This window comes from Moschus berezovskii, chromosome 17 (assembly GCF_049115385.1).
Source record: "Moschus berezovskii isolate FMDL1 chromosome 17, NW_MosBer_1.0, whole genome shotgun sequence".
Classification (NCBI taxonomy): Eukaryota; Metazoa; Chordata; class Mammalia; order Artiodactyla; family Moschidae; genus Moschus; species Moschus berezovskii.
In genome coordinates this window covers 57,204,920-57,225,380 of record NC_142476.1, presented here as the reverse complement: position 1 = coordinate 57,225,380, position 20,461 = coordinate 57,204,920, and the positions used below count along the sequence as shown (strand labels likewise).

Sequence of the window (20,461 nt, the reverse complement as noted above, 5' to 3'; positions counted from 1 at the left end):
TAATATTAATACCTGTAATCCAAAAACAAAACTTTTCTGTTTAAGCTACTATTTGGCTTTTGGATTTGAAGTATTAACTTACAGGGAAATAAGCCTATGATAAAATAGTGCTTCCTTGCTTTAGTCTTTAATTAGTTTTGAATTTTTATAATATATGTAGATATATTGACATATCCACACACACATACACAAGAAGTGCATTTTTTTTTTTTAGCCATGCTGCAAGGCATCTGGTATCTGAGTTCCCCAATCAGGGTTTGAACCTGTTCCGCTTGCAATGGGAGCATGGAATCTTAACCACTGGACTGCCAGGGAAGTCCCAGGAAGTACATATTTAAATGGTTGTCAACTAAGGATGGTGACATTTACATTGCATTAACACTAAAAATAGAATAACATATTTAATCATAAGGATGATTTTAGACTAGAGGGGAAGAGTTTCTTGAAAATGATAATGTCTGAGTACCAGGTTGGGCTTCTAGGAAAGGTTATGAAACTTCCTTCTATGAAGTTGTATAGGATAAAGGCAATGACTGTGGAGGACTGCATGATGTATGATGCTCTTAAGCTCTGGGCAGACTCTAACAAATAAGTCAAAACATGAAGTAGATGCAGAATGACCAGTGGCTTGTTTGCTCACTCACTCACTCATCCCCTGTTTTCTCCAGTAGACCACTGTTATTTGTCATATAGCTTAAGTTTCAGTAGTACCACAAATGACTTGAGAGTAGGTAGTCTTGTCCTGTATTTCTATCTTTTGTGGCATTTGGCACAGAGAAATGCTCTGTAATGTCTTGATTCATTAATTAAATTAAAACTGAAGTTCTTACCTTTTCATCATGAGGTGATTCCAAGAAGGAACTGATACTGCAAAGGATAGCGTGTCCTTCTGTATGAAATTTAAACATTGGAATTTTTAATTAGATATTCTCTTGTCTAAGTAATTATTAATACTACTCAGACTTGTTTTGATCAAGTTGTTTTGATTCAAGCATTTAAAATGGTAAATAAAATAGTATCTGAGAGGTATAGTGCAGCTACAGCAGGGACTCGAGCAGGGTGGTGACCACGCGGGAGGTGGTCTCACTCTTGGAGACACCACAGAGCACCATTGCTGCACTGGTTCTGTACCTGCTCTGACTGTTCTTAGCGACGGCCTGGAAATCGGGTGGTGCCAGCCCCTCAGAGCTAATCCACAACCTCCACAAAAGCGGAATCCTCAAGGCAAAATATTTGAAGTAATGTTGGCCTCAGATTGCTCTCACTATGCAAAATGAAACTTTTTTATGGATTCTTCACAATCTATGGGGTTCCAAGCAACAATTAGTAATCCAAACATGCATGCATATGTACTAAAACTTCTGTTTGATCAGCTGCATGAAGGAGCTAAAGCTGTAGGAGCTGGAAGTGGGACCCTTAAACTGCATGTTTTGCTTGTATGGTTGGGTCTAGTAGGAAAGTCATAGGAATTGATTACATTAAAGAGCTACTAAACTGTTCAGTAAATAACGTCGGAAAGGATGATCCAGTGCTTTTGTTTCCAGAGAGACTGCAGCTGCTGTGGGGGGTGGAAGATGGAGTATGCTGAAGAAGCCCCTTGTGGTGCTATTCATGTAGGAGCCACAGACCCAGCTGTGTCCCCAGGCACTAATAAACCAGTTAAAGCCTGCCAGACGGAGAAGGCAATGGCAAGCCACTCCAGTACTCTTGCCTAGAAAAGCCCATGGATGGAGGAGCCTGGTAGGCTGCAGTCCGTGGGGTCACTATGGGTCGGACACGACTGAGCGACTTCACTTTCACTTTTCACTTTCACACATTGGAGAAGGAAATGGCAACCCACTCCAGTGTTCTTGCCTGGAGAATCCCAGGGACGGAGGAGCCTGGTGGGCTTCCGTCTGTGGGGTTACACAGAGTCGGACACGACTGAAGTGACTTAGCAGCAGCAGCAGCAGCAGCAGCCTGCCAGAAGATTGATATTACAAGCGGTCTTCAGGTGAAAACCAGATACTGGAGTAATGTGACAAGCTACGTGTTGGCAGTGTCAAAATGAAATCTCACAATGTTGTGAACAGAAAGGTGGTTCAGTTACATACATATGTCCTTTTTCAGGTTATTTTCCATTATAGTTTGCTGCGAGATGTTGAATACGGTTCCCTGTGCTATATAGTTGTGGTTCAGTCACTCAGTTGTGTCCGACTCTTTGCAATCTCATGGACTGCAGCACACCAGTCTTCCCTGTCCTTCACAATCTCCCGGAGTCTGCTCGAACTTACATCCATTGAATCAGTAATGCCATCCAGCCATCTCATCTTCTGTCATCCCCTTCTCCTTCTTCCTTCAATCTTTCCCAGCATCAGAGTCTTTTCCAATGAGTTGGGCCTTCACATCAGGTAGCCAAAGTATTGGAGTTTCAGCTTCAGCAACACTCCTTCCAGTGCATATTCAGGATTGATTTCCTTTAGGATTAACTGGTTTTTTATCTCCTTGCAGTCCAAGGGACTCTGTCAAGAGTCTTCTCTCACACCACAGTTCAAAAGCATCAGTTCTTCAGTGCTCAGCCTTCTTTATGGTTCAGTCGCACATCCATACTTGACTACTCAAAAAACAATAGCTTTGACTATATGGACCTTTGTTGGTAAAGTGATGTCTTTGGTTTTGAATATACTGTCTAGGTTTGTCATAGCTTTTCTTCCAAGGAACAAGCATCTTTTGCTTTCATGGCTGTAGTCACCATCAGCTCAAGAAAATAAAGTCTGTCACTGTTTCCATTATTGTACACTGTGCTCTACAGTAGGACCTTGTTGTTTATCTGTTTTATATATAGCAGTTTGTATCTGATAATCTCAAGCTCCTCATTTACCCTAATTTATCCCTCCTCCCCCACTTTCCCATTTGGTAACCGTAAGTTTGTTTTCTGTCTCTGAGTCTGTTTCTGTTTTGTAAATAAGTTCATTTAAATAAAGATAGCTTTAAATAAATGTTGTAAATCTACTGGTAATACTGAATGCAAACATAAATATTTTCTACAATCTCCAGAAGACTCAGGTAATTGTTAATACAAAATAATATGTTGAGACTTTTGTAAGGTAACTTTTGAAATGAAAAATTAGTTTTTAAAAGAGGAGACATAAAATTTAAATATTAGTGTAATAGCTATATCTGGATGCAGATCTCAAGATTACATTAGAAAATAATAAGGGTTGGCTGTGGTAAAAAGAAGGGTAATGTAGGCTAAGCTTGAGAGAAGAAAAGAAAGCTTAGGCTTAACTCAAAAGAAGAGAGGAAATAGGAAGGAAGCATTAAAAAAAAAAGAATAGTGTTACATGAAAGAATTAAGACCAACTATATTCGTTATAACAATAAAAGTCCCCTAAAAAGAACAAATAATCCCTTTCTTCTCCTGCATGACTCCCTTTAGAATGAAGGTCAATGCAACATAACCCTTTTAAGATTATAAATAAAATTTTTACATTATTCCCAATATGCAAATAAGGGGGTGGGAGTCCTATACAGAACTCCTACAGGACTGGGGAAGCAGACTATTGGATGACACAACAAAACCTTATGCTCACCAGGACCCAGGAGAAAGGAGCAGTGACCCCACAAGAGACTGAGCCAGTCTTGCCTGTGAGTGTCCAGGAATCTCTGGTGGAGTGTGGGTCAACAGTGGCCTGCTGCGAGGTCAGGGGCACTAACTAAATGGTTCATGGAGCCACAGCATGCTGGCATAAGTCCCTTTGAAGGCGGTCACCATTATGCCATTAGCCCAAACTACAAGGAGGGAACACAGCCTGACCCATCAGCAGAAAATTGAATTTAAGATTTACTGACTATGGCCTTGCCCACCAGAACAAGACCCAGATTTCCCCACAGCCAGTCCCTCCCACCATGAAGCTTCAGCAAGCCTCTAATCCTCATCCATCAGAGGGAGACAGAGTGAAAACCACAATCACAGGAAGTGAACCAAATTGATCACATAGATCACGGCCTTGTCTAAATCAAAGGAACTATGAGCTGTGCCATGTAGGGCTACCCAAGATGGATGGGCCATGGTGGAGAGTTCTGACAAAATGTGGTCTACTGGAGAAGGGAATGGCAAACCACTTCAGAATTCTTACCTTGAGAACCCCATGAACAGTGTGAAAAGGCAAAAAGATGTGACACTGAAAGATGAACTTCCCAGGTTGGTCGGTGCCCAATATGCTCAGTTCAGTTCAGTTCAGTCACTCAGTCGTGTCCGACTCTCCATGACCCCATGAATCACAGCACGCCAGGCCTCCCTGTCCATCACCAACTCCCGGAGTTCACTCAAACTCATGTCCATCGAGTCGGTGATGCCATCCAGCCATCTCATTCTCTGTCGTCCCCTTCTCCACCTGCCCCCAATCCCTCCCAGCGTCACAGTCTTTTCCAGTGAGTCAACTCGTTGCATGAGGTGGCCAAAGTATTGGAGTTTCAGCTTTAGCATCAGTCCTTCCAGTGAACACCCAGGATTGATCTCCTTTAGAATGGACTGGTTGGATTTCCTTGAGGTCCAAGGGACTCTCAAGAGTCTTCCCAGCACCACAGTTCAAAAGCATCAATTCTTCAGTGATCAGCTCCGTACATCCATACATGACCACTGGAAAAACCATAGCCTTGACTAGACGGACCTTGGTTGGCTACCATAGCCTTGACTAGACGGACTTTGGTTGGCAGAGTAATGTCTCTGCTTTTTAATATGCTATCTAGATTGGTCATAATTTTCCTTCCAAGGAGTAAACGTCTTTTAATTTCATGGCTTCAATCAGCATCTGCAGTGATTTTGGAGCCCCCCAAAATAAAGTCTGACACTGTTTCCAATGTTTCCCCATCTATTTCCCATGAAGTGATGGGACCAGATGCCATGATCTTTGTTTTTTGAATGTTGAGCTTCAAGCCAAACTTTTCACTCTCCTCTTTCACTTTCATCAAGAGGCTTTTTAGTTCCTCTTCACTTTCTGCCATAAGGGTAGTGTCATCTGCATATCTGAGGTTATTAATATTTCTCCCGGCAATCTTGATTCCAGCTTGTGCTTCTTCCAGCCCAGCGTTCCTCATGATGTACTCTGCATAGAAGTTAAATAAGCAGGGTGACAATATACAGCCTTGGCATACTCCTTTTCCTGTTTGGAACCAGTCTGTTGTTCCATGTCCAGTTCTAACTGTTGCTTCCTGACCTGCATACAGGTTTCTCAAGAGTCAGGTCAGGTGGTCTGGTATTCCCATCTCTTTCAGAATTTTCCACGGTTTATTGTGATCCACACAGTCAAAGGCTTTGGCATAGTCAATGAAGCAGAAATAGATGTTTTTCTGGAACTCTCTTGCTTTCTCCATGATCCAGCGGATGTTGGCAGTTTGATCTCTGGTTCCTCTGCCTTTTCTAAAACCTGCTTGAACATCTGGAAGTTCACGGTTCACATATTGCTGAAGCCTGGCTTGGAGAATTTTGAGCATGACTTTACTAGCATGTGAGATGAGTGCAACTGTGCGGTAGTTTGAGCATTCTTTGGCATTGCCTTTCTTTGGGATTGGGATGAAGACTGACCTTTTCCAGTACTGTGGCCACTGCTGAGTTTTCCAAATTTGCTGGCATATTGAGTGCAGCACTTTCACAGCATCATCTTTTAGGATTTGAAATAGCTCAATTGGAATTCCATCACCTCCACTAGCTTTGTTCGTAGTGATGCTAAGGCCCCCTTGACTTCACATTCCAAGATGTCTGGCTCAAGGTGAGTGATCATGCCATTATGATTATCTTGGTCGTGAAGATCTTTTTTGTACAGTTCTTCTGTGTGTTCTTGCCACCTCTTCTTAATATCTTCTGCTTCTGTTAGGTCCATACCACTTCTGTCCTTTATCGAGCCCATCTTTGCATGAAATGTTCCCTTGATATCTCTAATTTTCTTGAAGAGATCTCTTGCTTTTCCTATTCTGTTGTTTTCTTCTATTTCTTTGCATTGATCGCTGAGAAAGGCTTTCTTATCTCTCCTTGCTATTTTTGGAACTCTGCATTCAGATGCTTATATCTTTCCTTTTCTCCTTTGCTTTTCGCTTCTCTTCTTTTCACAGCTATTTGTAAGGCCTCCTCAGACAGCCATTTCGCTCTTTTGCATTTCTTTTCCATGGGGATGGTCTTGTTTCCTGTGTCCTGTACAATGTCACGAACCTCTGTCCATAGTTCATCATGCACTCTATCAGATCTAGTCCCTTAAATCTATTTCTTACTTCCACTATATAATCATAAGGGATTTGATTTAGGTCATATCTGAATGGTCTAGTGGTTTGCCCTACTTTCTTCAATTTAAGTCTGAATTTGGCAATAAGGAGTTCATGATATGAGCCACAGTCAGCTCCTGGTCTTGTTTTTGCTAACTGTATAGAGCTTCTCCATCTTTGGCTGCAAAGAATAGAATCAATCTGATTTCGGTGTTGACCATCTGGTGATGTCCATGTGTAGAGTCTTCTCTTGTGTTGTTGAAAGAGGGTGTTTGCTATGACCAGTGCGTTCTCTTGGCAAAACTCTATTAGCCTTTGCCCTGCTTCATTCCATGCTCCAAGGCCAAATTTGCCTGTTACTCCAGGTGTTTCTTGACTTCCTACTTTTGCATTCCAGTCCCCTATAATGAAAAGGACATCTTTTTTGGGTGTTAGTTCTAAAAGGTCTTGTAGGTCTTCATAGAACCGTTCAACTTCGGCTTCTTCAGCATTACTGGTTGGGGCATAGGCTTGGATTACTGTAATATTGAATAGTTTGCCTTGGAAATGAACATAAATCATTCTGTCATTTTTAAGATTGCATCCAAGTACTGCATTTCAGACTCTTGTTGACCATGATGGCTACTGCATTTCTTCTAAGGGATTCCTGCCCACAGTAGTAGATATAATGGCCATCTGAGTTAAATTCACCCATTCCAGTCCATTTTAGTTCACTGATTCCTAGAATGTCTACATTCACTCTTGCCATCTCCTGTTTGACCACCAATTTTCCTTGATTCGTGGACCTAACATTCCAGGTTCCTATGCAATATTGCTCTTTACAGCATTGGACCTTGCTTCTATCACCAGTCACATCCACAAATGGGTATTGGTTTTGCTTTGGCTCCATCCCTTCATTCTTTCTGGAGTTATTTCTCCACTGATCTCCTGTAGCATACTGGGCACCTACCGACCTGGGGAATTCCTCATTCAGTATCCTATCATTTTGCCTTTTGATACAGTTCATGGGGTTCTCAAGGCAAGTATACTGAAGTGGTTTGCCATTCCCTTCTCCAGTGGACCACACTGGAGATCAATGGAAAATAAGTCCAGAATGAAGGAAGAGGCTGAACCAAAGCAGAAAGAATGCCCAGCTGTGCGTGTGTCCTGTGGTGAAAGTAGTCTGATGCTGTAAAGAACAATATTGCATAGGAACCTAGAATGTTAGGTCCATGAATCAAGGCAAATTGGAAATGATCAAACAGGAGATGACAAGAGTGAACATCGACATTTTAGGAATCAGTTAACTGAAATGGATGAGAAAGCAGGAATTTAACTCAGATGACCATTGTATCTACCACCGTGGGCAAGAATCCCTTAGAAGAAATGGAGTAGACATCATAGTCAGCAGAAGAGTCTGAAGTGCAGTACTTGGATGAAATATCAAAACAACAGAATGATCTCTGTTCATTTCCAAGGCAAACCATTCACTATCACAGTAATCGAGGTCTATGCCCCAAACAATAATGCTGAAGAAGCTGAAGTTGAAGACCTACAAGAAGACTTTCTAAGAAGACCTATAAGACCTTCTAGAACTAACACCAAAAAAAATATCCTTTTCATTATAGAGGACTGAAATGCAAAAGTAGGAAATCAAGAGATACCTGGAGGACCAGGCAAGTTTGGCTTTGGAGTACTAAATGAAGCAGGGCAAAGGCTAACAGAGTTTTGCCAAGAGAACACACTGGTCATAGCAAGCACCCTCTTCCAACAACACAAAAGATGACTCTACACATGGACATCACCAGATGGTCAATACCGAAATCAGCTTGAATATATTCTTTGCAGCTGAAGATGGAGTCACTATACAGTCAAGGAAAACAAGACTGGGAGCTGACTGTGACTCAAATCATGAACTCCTTATTGCCATATTTAGACTTAAATGGAAGAAAGTAGGGCAAACCACTGCGCCATTCATGTATGACTTAAATATCTTATGATTATACAGTGGAAGTGACAAATAGATTCAAGGGATTAGATTGGATAGACAGTGGCCGAAGAACTATGGACAGAGGTTCATAACATGGTATAGGAGGCGGTGATCAAAACCATCCCCAAGAAAAAGAAATGCAAAAAGGCCAAATAGTTGTCTGAGGAGGCCTTACAAATATGTGAGAAGCAAAAGACAAAGGAGAAAAGGAAAGATATGCCCAACTGAATGCAGCGTTCCAATGAATAGCAAGGAGAGATAAGAAAGTCTTCCTAAGTGAACAATACAAAGAAATAGAGGAAAACAATAGAGTCAGAAAGAGAATTAGAGACACCAAGGGAACATTTCATTCAAATATGGGCTCAATAAAGTATAGAAACAGTATGGACCTAACAGAAGCAGAAGATATTAAGAAGAGGTGGCAAGAATACAGAAGATCTATACCAAAAAAAAAAATCTTAATGATCCAGATAACCACAACGGTGTGACCACTTACCTAGAGCCAGACATCCTGGAGTACAGAGTCAAGTGGGACTTGAATCAAGTAGGAAGTAGGAATCAAGTAGGAAGAATCAGTACAACCAAGCTAGTGGAGATGATGGAATTCCAGCTGAGCTATTTCAAATCTGAAAAGATGATGTATAAAAGTGCTGCACTCAATATGCCAGCAAATTTGGAAAACTCAGCAGTGGCCACAGGACTGGAAAAGGTCAGTTTTCATTTCAATCCTAAAGAAGTGCAATGCCAAGGAATGTTCACACTAACCCACAATTGCACTCATTTCACATGCTAGCAAAGCAATGCTGAAAATTCTCCAAGCTAGGCTTCAACAGTATGTGAACCAAGAACTCCCAGATGTTCGAGCTGGATTTAGAAACGGCAGGAGAACTAGAGATCAAACTGCCAAAAACTTTTGGAAAAGCAAGAGAATCCCAGAAAAACATCTACTTATGCTTGACTACGCTAAAGCCTTTCACTGCATGGATCACAACAAACTGGAAAATTCTTCAAGAGATGGGAATATTATATCACCTTACCTGCCTCCTGCGAAACCTGTATGCAGGTCAAGAAGCAACAGTTAGAACTGGACATGGAACAACAGACTGGTTCCAAATCGGGAAAGGAGTACATCAAGGCTGTATATTGTCACCCTGCTTATTTAACTTATATGCAGAATACATCTTGAGAAATGCTGGGCTGGATGAAGCACAAGCTGGAATCAAGATTGCTGGAAGAAATATCAATAACTTCAGATATGCAGATGACACCACCCTTGTGGCAGAAAGTGAAGAACTAAAGAGCCTCTTGATGAAAGTGAAAGAGGAGAGTGAAAATGCTGGCTTAAATCTCAACATTCAAAAAATGAAGATCATGGCATCTGTTTCCATCACTTCATGGCAAATAGATGGGGAAACAATGGAAACAGTGATAGACTATTTTCTTGGGCTCCAAAATCACTGTAGATGGTGACTGCAGCCTTGAAATTAAAAGATGCTTGCTCCTTGGAAGAAAAGCTATGACCAACCTAGACAGCATATTAAACAGCAGAGATATTACATTGTCATCAGATGTTCGTATAGTCAAAGCTGTGGTTTTTCCAGTAGTCATGTATGGATGTGAGAGTTGGGCCATAAAGATGGCTGAGTGATGAAGAATTGATGTTTTTGAACTGTTGTGTTGGCGAAGACTCTTGAGAGAGTCCCTTGGACAGCAAGGAGATCAAACCAATCAATCCTAAAGGAAATTCATCCTGAATATTCATTGGAAGGACTGATGCTGAAGCTGAAATTCTGATACTTTGGCCACCTGATGCAAAGAACCGACTCATTTGAAAAGACCCTGATGCTGGGAAAGATTGAAGGCAGAAGGGGATGACAGAGGACAAGATGGTTGGATGGCATCACTGACTTGACGGACATGATTTTGAGCAAACTCTGGGAGATGGTGATGGACAGGGAAGCCTGGCATGCTGCAGTCCATGGGGCCGCAAAAAGTCAGACAAAACTGAGTAAGTGAACAACAACAGTCCTATACCCAATTTAATGACAGAAGAAATCATATGTCTTGCTTTAAATACAGATCTGGGAGTGAAAGAGGTTCTCGTGACATCTTTTCATTCTTCTCTTTACTTGGCAGCTTGGGCATTGTTTCAGTAAATGTCATGGTGTTATCCTATATCCATTTTTATATCATGTAGGTTGTTAAGATACCTGTGGCCAACTGCATAACAGCAGTGACTTACCCATATTTCCAGTCAGTAGTATTCTTGCACATGAATCAGTGAACAGTGATGTCAGAGAAATGGCAGCATGTTTTGTGAAAGGTAGAATATCTTTCAGTAGTCTTCCCTGTATAAAATATAATAATAAATTATATATAAACATCAGTATTGGAGTTGAGTTTATAATTTACCCCAAGAGCTATATGCTAATTATAACATGATTTCTCTTCTTTGTAATAAAAGCAATTTGAAACTATCTATATGGACTTATTTCCTTGAAACTAAATAATAGTAAAAGTGGGGTCAACTGTTAATTATAAGCATCTAGACTGATGCGACTTAGCAGATTCTTATTACTGCAGATCACCTCTATACTTGTAGGTTGTTTTCTGTCACTTCCGATAACCCTCTTCATGCAGTTCCTCAACCCCTTTCCAGTGATATATTCTCCTTTTAAATAAACATGATTTTCAGATTTAAGTGTTTCTCACTTACTTTAAGCCAGAATATTGTATTTGTCCTTTAAAAATATCTATTTTTGAATATTGGTGCAAGACAGATTGTAAGAGATTCAAATTTGGCAGATTGTTTTTCAGTGCTTAGTGTAAGTCATCACTGACTTTCATATACATTTCTGTACTTACTTGGAGAATAGAAGTCAAAACATAGGAAGAAAAATTTTGAATCTGCTACTTGTTTCCTGAGATTTAGTTGGATATAATATTTTCTCCTCCTATTGTTCTCACACTTTTTATTATTTACCTATTGTGGGGAGAGGGCGAAACATCACTGTTCCAATACCTGGATCATCTCAGGGAAAATTATTGTTTATAGTATTTCATAGCATTTCAAACCAAGAAAGTGAAGTCGCTCAGTTGTGTCTGACTCTTTGTGACCCCATGGATTGTAACCTACCAGGTTCCTCCATCCGTGGGATTTTCCAGGCAAGAATACTGGAGTGGGTTGCCATTTCCTTCTCCAGGAGATTTTCCCAACCTAGGGATTGAACCTGGGTCTCCCACATTGTAGGCAGATGCTTTACCGTCTGAGCCACCAGGAACCAAGAGTTTCTCACTGATAAGTTAGAAACAACTGATCGAGTTGGAGGTTTTGTACAGCAGACAGCATGCTGTTCTGTGTTGTCAAACCTCACTATCTGCCATGCAAAACTTGCTGTTTTCTGGGTTTCCCTCTAGAAAGGAATCTTATAAGTGATGCCACCTCCCTGCTGTTCACCATCATCAGTCTACTCAAGATCCTTACTTCTGTCATTTCTGTCCACCTAATTCAAACCCTCTGCCCTTCTTTCCACCCCCAAATCATTTAAAATCTTTCAGTAAGTGAAAGTTATCCCTTCATTGTAAAGTGTTTAGGACCCTCAATATAATGTAATAACTTCTTCCAGTAGTTTGGAAGGCTAAATTTTCATGTATATTCCATATTTCAGTGTTCTTACAGTCTTTAATGATGTATGTATTCATCATTAATACTATCATGTTATTTAAATCTCAGTTTTCTGAATGATGTTTTAAGCCAACTTTTTCACTCTCCTCTTTCACTTTCATCAAGAGGCTCTTTAGTTCTTCTTCACTTTCTGCCAGAAGGGTGGTGTCATCTGCTTATCTGAGGTGATTGATATTTCTTCCAGCAATCTTGATTCCAGCTTGTGCTTCATCCAGCCTGGCATTTCCATAATGTATTCTGCATATAAGTTAAATAATCAGGGTGACAATATACAGCCTTGATGTACACCTTTCCCGATTTGGAACCAGTCTGTTGTTCCATGTCCAGTTCTGCTATTCCTGATGTGCATACATATTTCTGAGGAGGCAGGTAAGGTGGTCTGGTATTCCCATGTCTTTAAGAATTTTCCACAGTTTATTGTGATCCACACAGTCAAAGGCTTTGGCATAGTCAATAAAGCAGAAATCGATGTTTTTCTGGAACTCTCTTGCTTTTTCCATGATCCAGCAGATGTTGGCAATTTGATCTCTGGTTCCTCTGCATTTTTTAAATCCAGCTTGAACATCTGGAAGTTCACAGTTCACGTATTGTTGAAGCCTGGCTTGGAGAATTTTGAGCATTACTTTGCTAGTGTTTGAGTTGAGTGCAATTGTGCAGCAGTTTAAGCATTCTTTGGCAGTGCCTTTCTTTGGGATTGGATTGAAAACAGACCTTTTCCAGTCCTGTGGCCACTGCTGAGTTTTTCAAATTTGCTGGCATATTGAGTGTAGTACTTTCACAGCATCATCTTTTCGGATTTGAAACAGCTCAACTGGAATTCCATCACCTCCACTAGCTTTGTTCATAGTGATGCTTCCTAAGGCCCATTTGACTTCACATTCCAGGATGTCTGACTCTAGGTGAGTGATCACACCATCATGGTTATCTGAGTCATGAAAATCCTTTTTGTATAATTCTTCTGTGTATTCTTGCCACCTCTTCTTAATATCTCCTGCTCCATACCATTTCTGTCCTTTATTGTGCCCATCTTTGCATGAAATGTTCCCTTGGTATCTCTAATTTTCTTGAAGAGATCTCTAGTCTTTCCTGTTCTATTGTTTTCCTCTATTTCTTTTCATTGATCACTGAGGAAGGCTTTCTTATCTCTCCTTGCTAGTCTTTGGAATTCTGTATTCAAATGGGTATATCTTTCCTTTTCTACTTTGCCTCTTGTGTCTTTTCTTTTCTCAGCTATTTGTAAGGCCTCCTCAGACAACCATTTTGCCTTTTTGCATTTCTTTTTCTTGGGGATGGTCTTATTTTTTTTTATTATTATTTTTTATTTTATTGGAGGCAAATTACCTTACATTAATATATTGGTTGGTTTTGCCATACATTGACACAAATCCGCCCCAGGTGTACATGAGTTCCCTTTCTTGAACCCCCCTCCCACCTCCCTCTTCCCCATTCTTCCCTCCAGGTCATCCCCGTGCACCAGCCCCAAGCATCCTGTATCATACGTCAAACTGGACTGGTGATTCATTTCACATATGATAATATATATGCTACAATGCCATTCTCCCAAATCATCCCACCTTCACCCTCTCCCACAGAGTCTTGGGGATGGTCTTGATCATTGCCTCCTGTACAATGTCATGAACCTCCATCCTAATTCTTCAGGCACTCTATCAGATCTAATTCCTTGAATCTATTCTCACTTCCACTGTATAATCATAAAGGATTTGATTTAGATCATACCTGAATGGTCTAGTGGTTTTCCCTACTTTCTTCAATTTAAGTCTGAATTTGGCAATAAGGAGTTCATCATCTGAGTCACAGTCAGCTCCCGGTCTTGTTTTTGCTGACTGTATAGAGCTTTTCCATCTTTGGCTTCAAAGAGTATAATCAATCCGATTTTGGTTTTGACCATCCGGTGATGTCCATGTGTAGTCTTCAGTCGTGTTGTTGGAAGAGGGTGTTTGCTATGACCAGTGTGTTCTCTTGGCAAAACTCTGTTAGTCTTTGACCTGCTTCGTTCTGTACTCCAAGGCTAAATCTGCCTGTTATCACAGGTATCTCTTGACTTCCTGCTTTAGCATTCCAATCCCTTGTACTGAAAAAGACATCTTTTTTGTGTGTTAGTTCTAGAAGGTCTTGTAGGTCTTCATAGAACCATTTAACTTCAGCTTCTTCAGCATTATTGGTCAGGGCATAGATTTGGATTACTGTGATAGTGAATGGTTTGCCTTGGAAACGAACAGAGATCATTCTGTCAGTTTTTGAGATTGCATCCAAGTACTGCATTTCAGACTCTTTTGTTGACTATGATGGCTACTCCATTTCTTCTAAGGGATTCTTGCCCACAGTAGTAGATATAATGCCCATCTGAGTTAAATTCACCCATTCCAGTCCATTTTAATTTGCTGATTCCTAAAATGTCGATGTTCACTCTTGCCATCTCCCGTTTGACCACTTCCAATTTGCCTTCATTCATGGACCGAACATTCCAGGTTCCTATGCAATACTGCTCTTTACAGCATCGGACTTTACTTCCATCACCAGTTACTTCCCCAACTGGGTGTTGTTTCATTCTTTCTGGAGTTATTTCTTCATCTTTCTGGAGTTATTTCTCCACTGAAATCCAGTAGCATATTGGGCACCTACCAGCCTGGGTGCCTTTTCATACTCTTCATGGGGTTCTCAAGGCAAGAATGCTGAAGTGGTTTGCTATTCCCTTCTCCAGTGGACCTTGTTTTGTCAAAACTCTCCACCATGACTCGTCCATCTTGGGTGGCCCTACATAGCATGGCTTATAGTTTCACTGAGTTAGACAAAGCTGTGGTCCATGTGATCAGTTTCATTAGTTTTCTGTGATTGTGGTTTTCAATTTGTCTGCCCTCTGTGGGATAGGGATAGAGGCTTATAGAAGCCTCCTGGTGGGAGAGACTGACTGTTGGGGAAACTGGGTCTTGTTCTGATGTGTGGGGCCATGCTCAGTAAATCTTTAATCTAGTTTCCTATTGATGTGTGCACTGTGTTCCTTCCCAGTTGTTTGACCTGAGGCCAAACTACGGTGGAGATAATGAAGATAATGGTGACCTTCTTCAAAAGGTCCCATGCAGGCATTGCTATACTCAGAGCCCACGCTGCACCAGGCTACCACTGACCCATGCCTCCACCAGAGACTCCTGGGCACTCATGGGCAAATCTGGGTCAGTCTCTTGTGGGATCACTGCTCCTTTCTCCTGGGTCCTGGTGTGCACAAGGTTTTGTTTGTGCCCTCCAAGTGTCTGTTTCCCCAGTCCTGTGTAAGATCTGGCAGCTCTATGGTGGGGTTATCTCCTCTATGGTGGCGACCTCCTCCAAGATGGCTTATGCCATACCCACGTTGACTGCACCCAGAGCCCCTGCCCCTGCTGCAGTCCACTGCTGTCTCCACAGGAGACACTCAAACACAGTTCTGGCTCAGTCTCTGTGGGGTCTCTGAGCCCTGGTGTGCACAAGGTTTGTTTGAGCCCTCCAAGCATCTCTGGCGGGTAAGGGGTTCAATTCTAAATGTGATTTCACCCCTCCTACAATCTTGCTGGGACGTCTATGCCCTTGGACATGGGGTATCCTTTTTTGGCGGGATCCAACATTCTCCTGTTGATGGTGGTTCAGCAGTGAGTTGTAATTTTGGAGTTCTCACAGGAGAAGATTAGCGCACATCCTTCTACTCTGCCATCTTCATGACTTCATCTCCATCACTTCATGGCAAGTAGATGGGGAAACAATGGAAACAGTGACAGACTATTATTTTGGCTCCAAAATCACTGCAGATGGTGATTACAGCCATGAAATTAAAAAATGCTTGCTCCTTAGAATAAAAGTTATGACCAACCTAGACAGCATATTAAAAAGCAGAGACATTACTTTGCCAACAAAGGTCCATCTAGTCAAGGCTATGGTTTTTCCAGTGGTCATGTATGGATGTGAGAGTTGAACTATAAAGAAAGCTGAGCACTAAAGAATTGATGCTTTTGAACTGTTGTGTTGGAAAAGATTCTTGAGAGTCCCTTGGACTGCAAGGAGATCCAACCAGTCCATCCTAAAGTAAATCAGTCCTGAATATTCATCAGAAGGACTGATGCTGAAACTGAAACTCCAATACTTTGGCCACCTGACGTGAAGAACTGACTCATAGGAAAAGACCCTGATGTTGGGAAAGATTGAAGGTGGGAGGAGAAGGGGATGACAGAGGATGAGATGGTTGGATGGCATCATCGACTTGATGGACATGAGTTTGAGTAAGCTCCAGGAGTTTTTAATGTACAAGGAGGCCTGGTGTGCTGCTGTCCATGGGGTTACAAAGAGTTGGACATGACTATGTGACTGAACTGATTATTTAAATATCCAGTGAAATATGTAGTGGGATGTATTCGTAGCTCAGTGTAAAGAAAGATTGGAAATACAGTAGTTGTCTTAGCAGTTTTGATGATTTGTTCTTTTGAGTTACAAAACTGACCTAAATTTTTGAGTAGTATTTTCAGTGAGTAGACTGCAAAACCAGCCATTTGGCTAGAAGATTGAACAGTAATAAAATTAGATGCTATATCGAACCTTAGAGGGCTAAGGTTTATTCAATAATCCTTTTTATCTTTCCCGTTCTTTGCTGTTCCACGTAAATGACAAGCCCTGACCTCCATAGTCCACAAGCGGAGATGTCCGTCCTCATGTGCAGTGACAAGGATAGGTGGTGGCTGAGTATCTGTTACATTGGTGCCTCCAGGAGGTTTTTTGTCCGCTGGCTGTTGCTCTTTCACAGCATCTGTTTGCTCACCTGTTGGAAAATTAGTGAGTTACCAGTGTTTGTTGTACTTGGCATTTCAAATTTTATAGAATATAAAAGAGGAAGCAAGTAGGAAAATAGAAGAAAAAAAACTCACATTCTTTTCCCTAGAATTTTTTTTTTTTAATCTTAGAGAACTTCAGTCAGTGCAGAGAACAAAAAACCTTTAACAAATGGAATCCTGTATCACTGGAAAAAACTAAAAGAGCTCATTTTGGGTTCTATTACAAAAGCCTCTGTATTGTACATGGTAGTTAAAACTAGACATGCATTCAGTATGAGTCCTACACAGTCAAAAAAGGCTTATGAATCTAGTATTAACTTCAAGGCACTGGGCTGGAGACTAAGAAGCTCAGTAGTACTTGGATTTTTAAAATCTAAAGTTAATAGTTATAAAAGCATCATAATAATGTAAACTCTGCTTCTTAGATTACTGAATCCTATAGCACCTCAGCATTTAGTCACAAAAAATATATATACATTAATTGTAAATAGTCTATCACCTAAACTCCCTATGGCAAAGTTAAGAAAGGGAGGCGATTTCATACTAACCTTTAACCTCACTCTCACGTATGCTCTGTTTGCTTCCCTGAATTTGGGGAGAAAAAGAGAATATTTATGATATTGTAGGAGAAATATCAATAACCTCAGATATGCAGATGACACTACCCTTATGGCAGAAAGTGAAGAGGAACTCAAAAGCCTCTTGATGAAAGTGAAAGAGGAGAGTGAAAAGGTTGGCTTGAAGCTCAACATTCAGAAAACAAAGATCATGGCATCTGGTCCCATCACTTCATGGGAAATAGATGGAAAAACAGTGGAAACAGTGTCAGACTTTGTTTTTTTGGGCTCCAAAATCACTGCAGATGCTGATTGCAGCCATGAAATTAAAAGATGCTTACTCCTTGGAAGGAAAGTTATGACCAACCTTGATAGTATATTAAAAAGCAGAGACATTACTTTGCCAACCAAGGTCCGTCTAGTCAAGGCAATGGTTTTTCCCGTGGTCATGTATGGATGTGAGAGTTGGACTGTGAAGAAAACTGATCGCCGAAGAATCGGTGCTTTTGAACTGTGGTGTTGGAGAAGACTCTTGAGAGTCCCTTATACTGCAAGGAGATCCAACCAGTCCATTCTAAGGGAGATCAATCCTGGATGTTCATTGGAGGGACTGATGCTAAAGCTGAAACTGCAATACTTTGGCCACCTCATGCGACGAGTTGACTCACTGGAAAAGACTCTGATGCTGGGAAAGGTTGGGGGCGGGAGGAGAAGGGGACGACAGAGAATGAGATGGCTGGATGGCATCACCGACTCTGTGGACATGAGTTTGAGTGTACTCCGGGAGTTGGTGATGGACAGGGAGGCCTGGCGTGCTGTGATTCATGGGGTCGCGGAGAGTCGGACACGACTGAGCGACTGAACTGAACTGAACTGAACTGAAGGAAATGTGATACACTGAATGATAGATTTTTTCATAGTTAAATTTATATCTGCAAGCATTAATTTTAAAGTTATTTTACAATTAATTCTTTGAAAAGATGCATTGCAGTGATTTTCATGTTTATAAGTAGGGTATTTATAACACAGTCTTTTCCTAGTGGCTCCAGTGTAGCATAATAACGAGAGTAATTAAATACCTAGAGCTTGCTACATTCTTGGTGTATAAAGTCTCTAATTCCATTAACAACCATACCAGTTAGTTTCTACTATTCCCTTTGTATTGCTGAAGAAATGGAAATTCAGAGGTTAAGTGACATGTCTAAAGCTAATCAGATAATAAATGGAGTGCTTGGATTTAAGTACAAGTCTGTTTGACACATCCTTACAAGCTAATTATTTCCACTATGCTGCTGCTGCTGCTGCTAAGTCGCTTCAGTCGTGTCCAACCCTGTGCTATCCCATAGACGGCAGCCCACCAGGCTCCGCCGTCCCTGGGATTCTCCAGGCAAGAATACTGGAGTGGGTTGCCATTTCCTTCTCCAATGCATGAAAGTGAAAAGTGAAAGTGAAGTCGCTCAGTCGTGTCCGACTCTTAGTGACCCCATGGACGGCAGCCTACCAGGCTTCTCCGTCCATGGGATTCTCCAGACAAGAGTACTGGAGTGGGTTGCCATTGCCTTTTCCACTATGCTGCTGCTGCTGTTAAGTCACTTCAGTCGTGTGCGATTCTGTGCGACCCCATGGACTGCAGCCTACCAGGCTCCTCCGTCCATGGGATTTTTTGGCAAGAGTACTGGAGTGGCTTGCCATTGCCTTCTCCATCTCCACTATGCTAGTGCTTTTAAAATAATTTATGCAGTGAAAATTTTCCTTCAAACAAAATCTTAACTAGAAATAAAAATGTGTAAAAACATATAAAATATGGAACCAAGAACACAGTTTGAAAACCATTTCATTACATTGTGTTGAAACATAATCATGTGCTGTCTCTTTCCTCTGTGAAATGTACATAATACTTTTTAGCAAAAGAGATAGTCTAAAATTATTATTTAATGAACATAAAAATAGCCTATGTAATTTGTTTTATTCATGAATATTTGCAGATAGGAAAGCCTTGAAAAATAGTGGGAAAAAGATAAAAACAGTTCAGACATTGCTTTTTAGGGAAAACAAAAAAGATTTTACCTACTCAGTTCAGTTCAGTCGCTCAGTCGTGTCCGACTCTTTGCGACATGCAACAAATTATTGAGCCAACATTGGCGGTAACAGGAAGGCACGCTCTCCTTTTCTCTTGCTTACCTTGCTACTCTGTAGACCCTTGCTAGAATCACACTGGGATGAAGAACATACAGAATCCTGACTTGATCTCCTATAAGGAGAGGGAGGAAGCACAAGGAGGAAAAGTTAAGATACTCTTTCATACTCAGAAGGTGCTCTCCTCTGTTTTAATTTCAGCTGGTTACTTTTTTTTTTAGCATCTCTGGATTTTAGTGTGGATACTGCTCAGGTGTAGGAAATAAAAATCTGTTCTTTCCCACTGTTAAGGCTAGATTTAGTCCCAGAGGCTCTGACACTGAAATGGTGGGGAGTGAGGTGGCTGTGAGGAGGCTGGAAAACCTAATAACTTCTGCTCTATAGTTTCTAATTCTGCTAGAATGGGCTGAAAACTGGCTTAGTGTTCTGGTGCAGATATATACAGATGAGGTCCTCAAAATACTCTCAGAATGAGAACGTTTCAAGTCAAGGAGTAGGGAAGGTGTTCTGGCTCACTTCTGGATGATGAGATAGTACAGAAGCCTTTGATTTCTCTCCAGAGATGTGTTTTTTGTTGTCTATTGAAATCAGAGCTCTTGAGCAAATGTAAATAGGAAAAACACCTTTTCTTAAACTTAAAAAAAAAAAATCCCCTGCTGTCTTGGAAATGGATGATGAGCTCAGTTATAGCAGATGTCATATGAAACCTGCTTCCATATGATCGTTCATATTTGCCCTATAAATCTTTTTTTTTTCTGCTTTATATCAGTGCCCATAGAGTTGTATTTTAGCTGCAAGTGGGGTCAAGAGCATTTTTCCTCTTTTCTGTGGGACTGAAATGGTAAGGGGAAATTGGATAACCACACAGCAAATTAGATCCCCCTGGGGCCATCCATCTACAAAAACAGTAATAGGGAAGAAAGTTGAAGCCAAGTATGTCAGTCCAAATATATCTTCCCTCAGGTGTGTGTGTGTGTATGTCTGCTCAGTCTTTCAGTTGTGTCTGACTCTTTGTGACCCCATGGACCATAGCCCACCAGGTTCCTCTTGTCTATGGAATTTTTCA

The 20,461-nt window shown here is 41.1% G+C and overlaps 2 protein-coding genes and 1 pseudogene across 3 annotated transcripts in view; 2 read left to right on the top strand and 1 right to left on the bottom strand.

Annotated features, from left to right (window-relative positions):
• WDR64 (WD repeat domain 64) overlaps positions 1-20,461 on the bottom strand; it is a 150,544-nt gene that overhangs the window by 28,680 nt on the left and 101,403 nt on the right. For both annotated transcript variants that reach the window (XM_088845494.1, XM_088845492.1), the window contains exons 18-22: positions 19,441-19,510; positions 17,251-17,287; positions 16,550-16,689; positions 10,449-10,554; positions 831-889 (exon numbers count right to left, since the gene is read on the bottom strand). In XM_088845494.1, the coding sequence (XP_088701620.1) occupies positions 831-889; positions 10,449-10,554; positions 16,550-16,689; positions 17,251-17,287; positions 19,441-19,510 (412 nt within the window). The remainder of the gene's footprint in view (positions 1-830; positions 890-10,448; positions 10,555-16,549; positions 16,690-17,250; positions 17,288-19,440; positions 19,511-20,461) is intronic.
• Positions 1-20,461, top strand: part of LOC148775167 (uncharacterized) — a 77,749-nt gene that overhangs the window by 41,017 nt on the left and 16,271 nt on the right. The window lies entirely within an intron of this gene.
• On the top strand, positions 1,033-10,403 carry LOC148775168 (protein-L-isoaspartate(D-aspartate) O-methyltransferase-like; annotated as a pseudogene).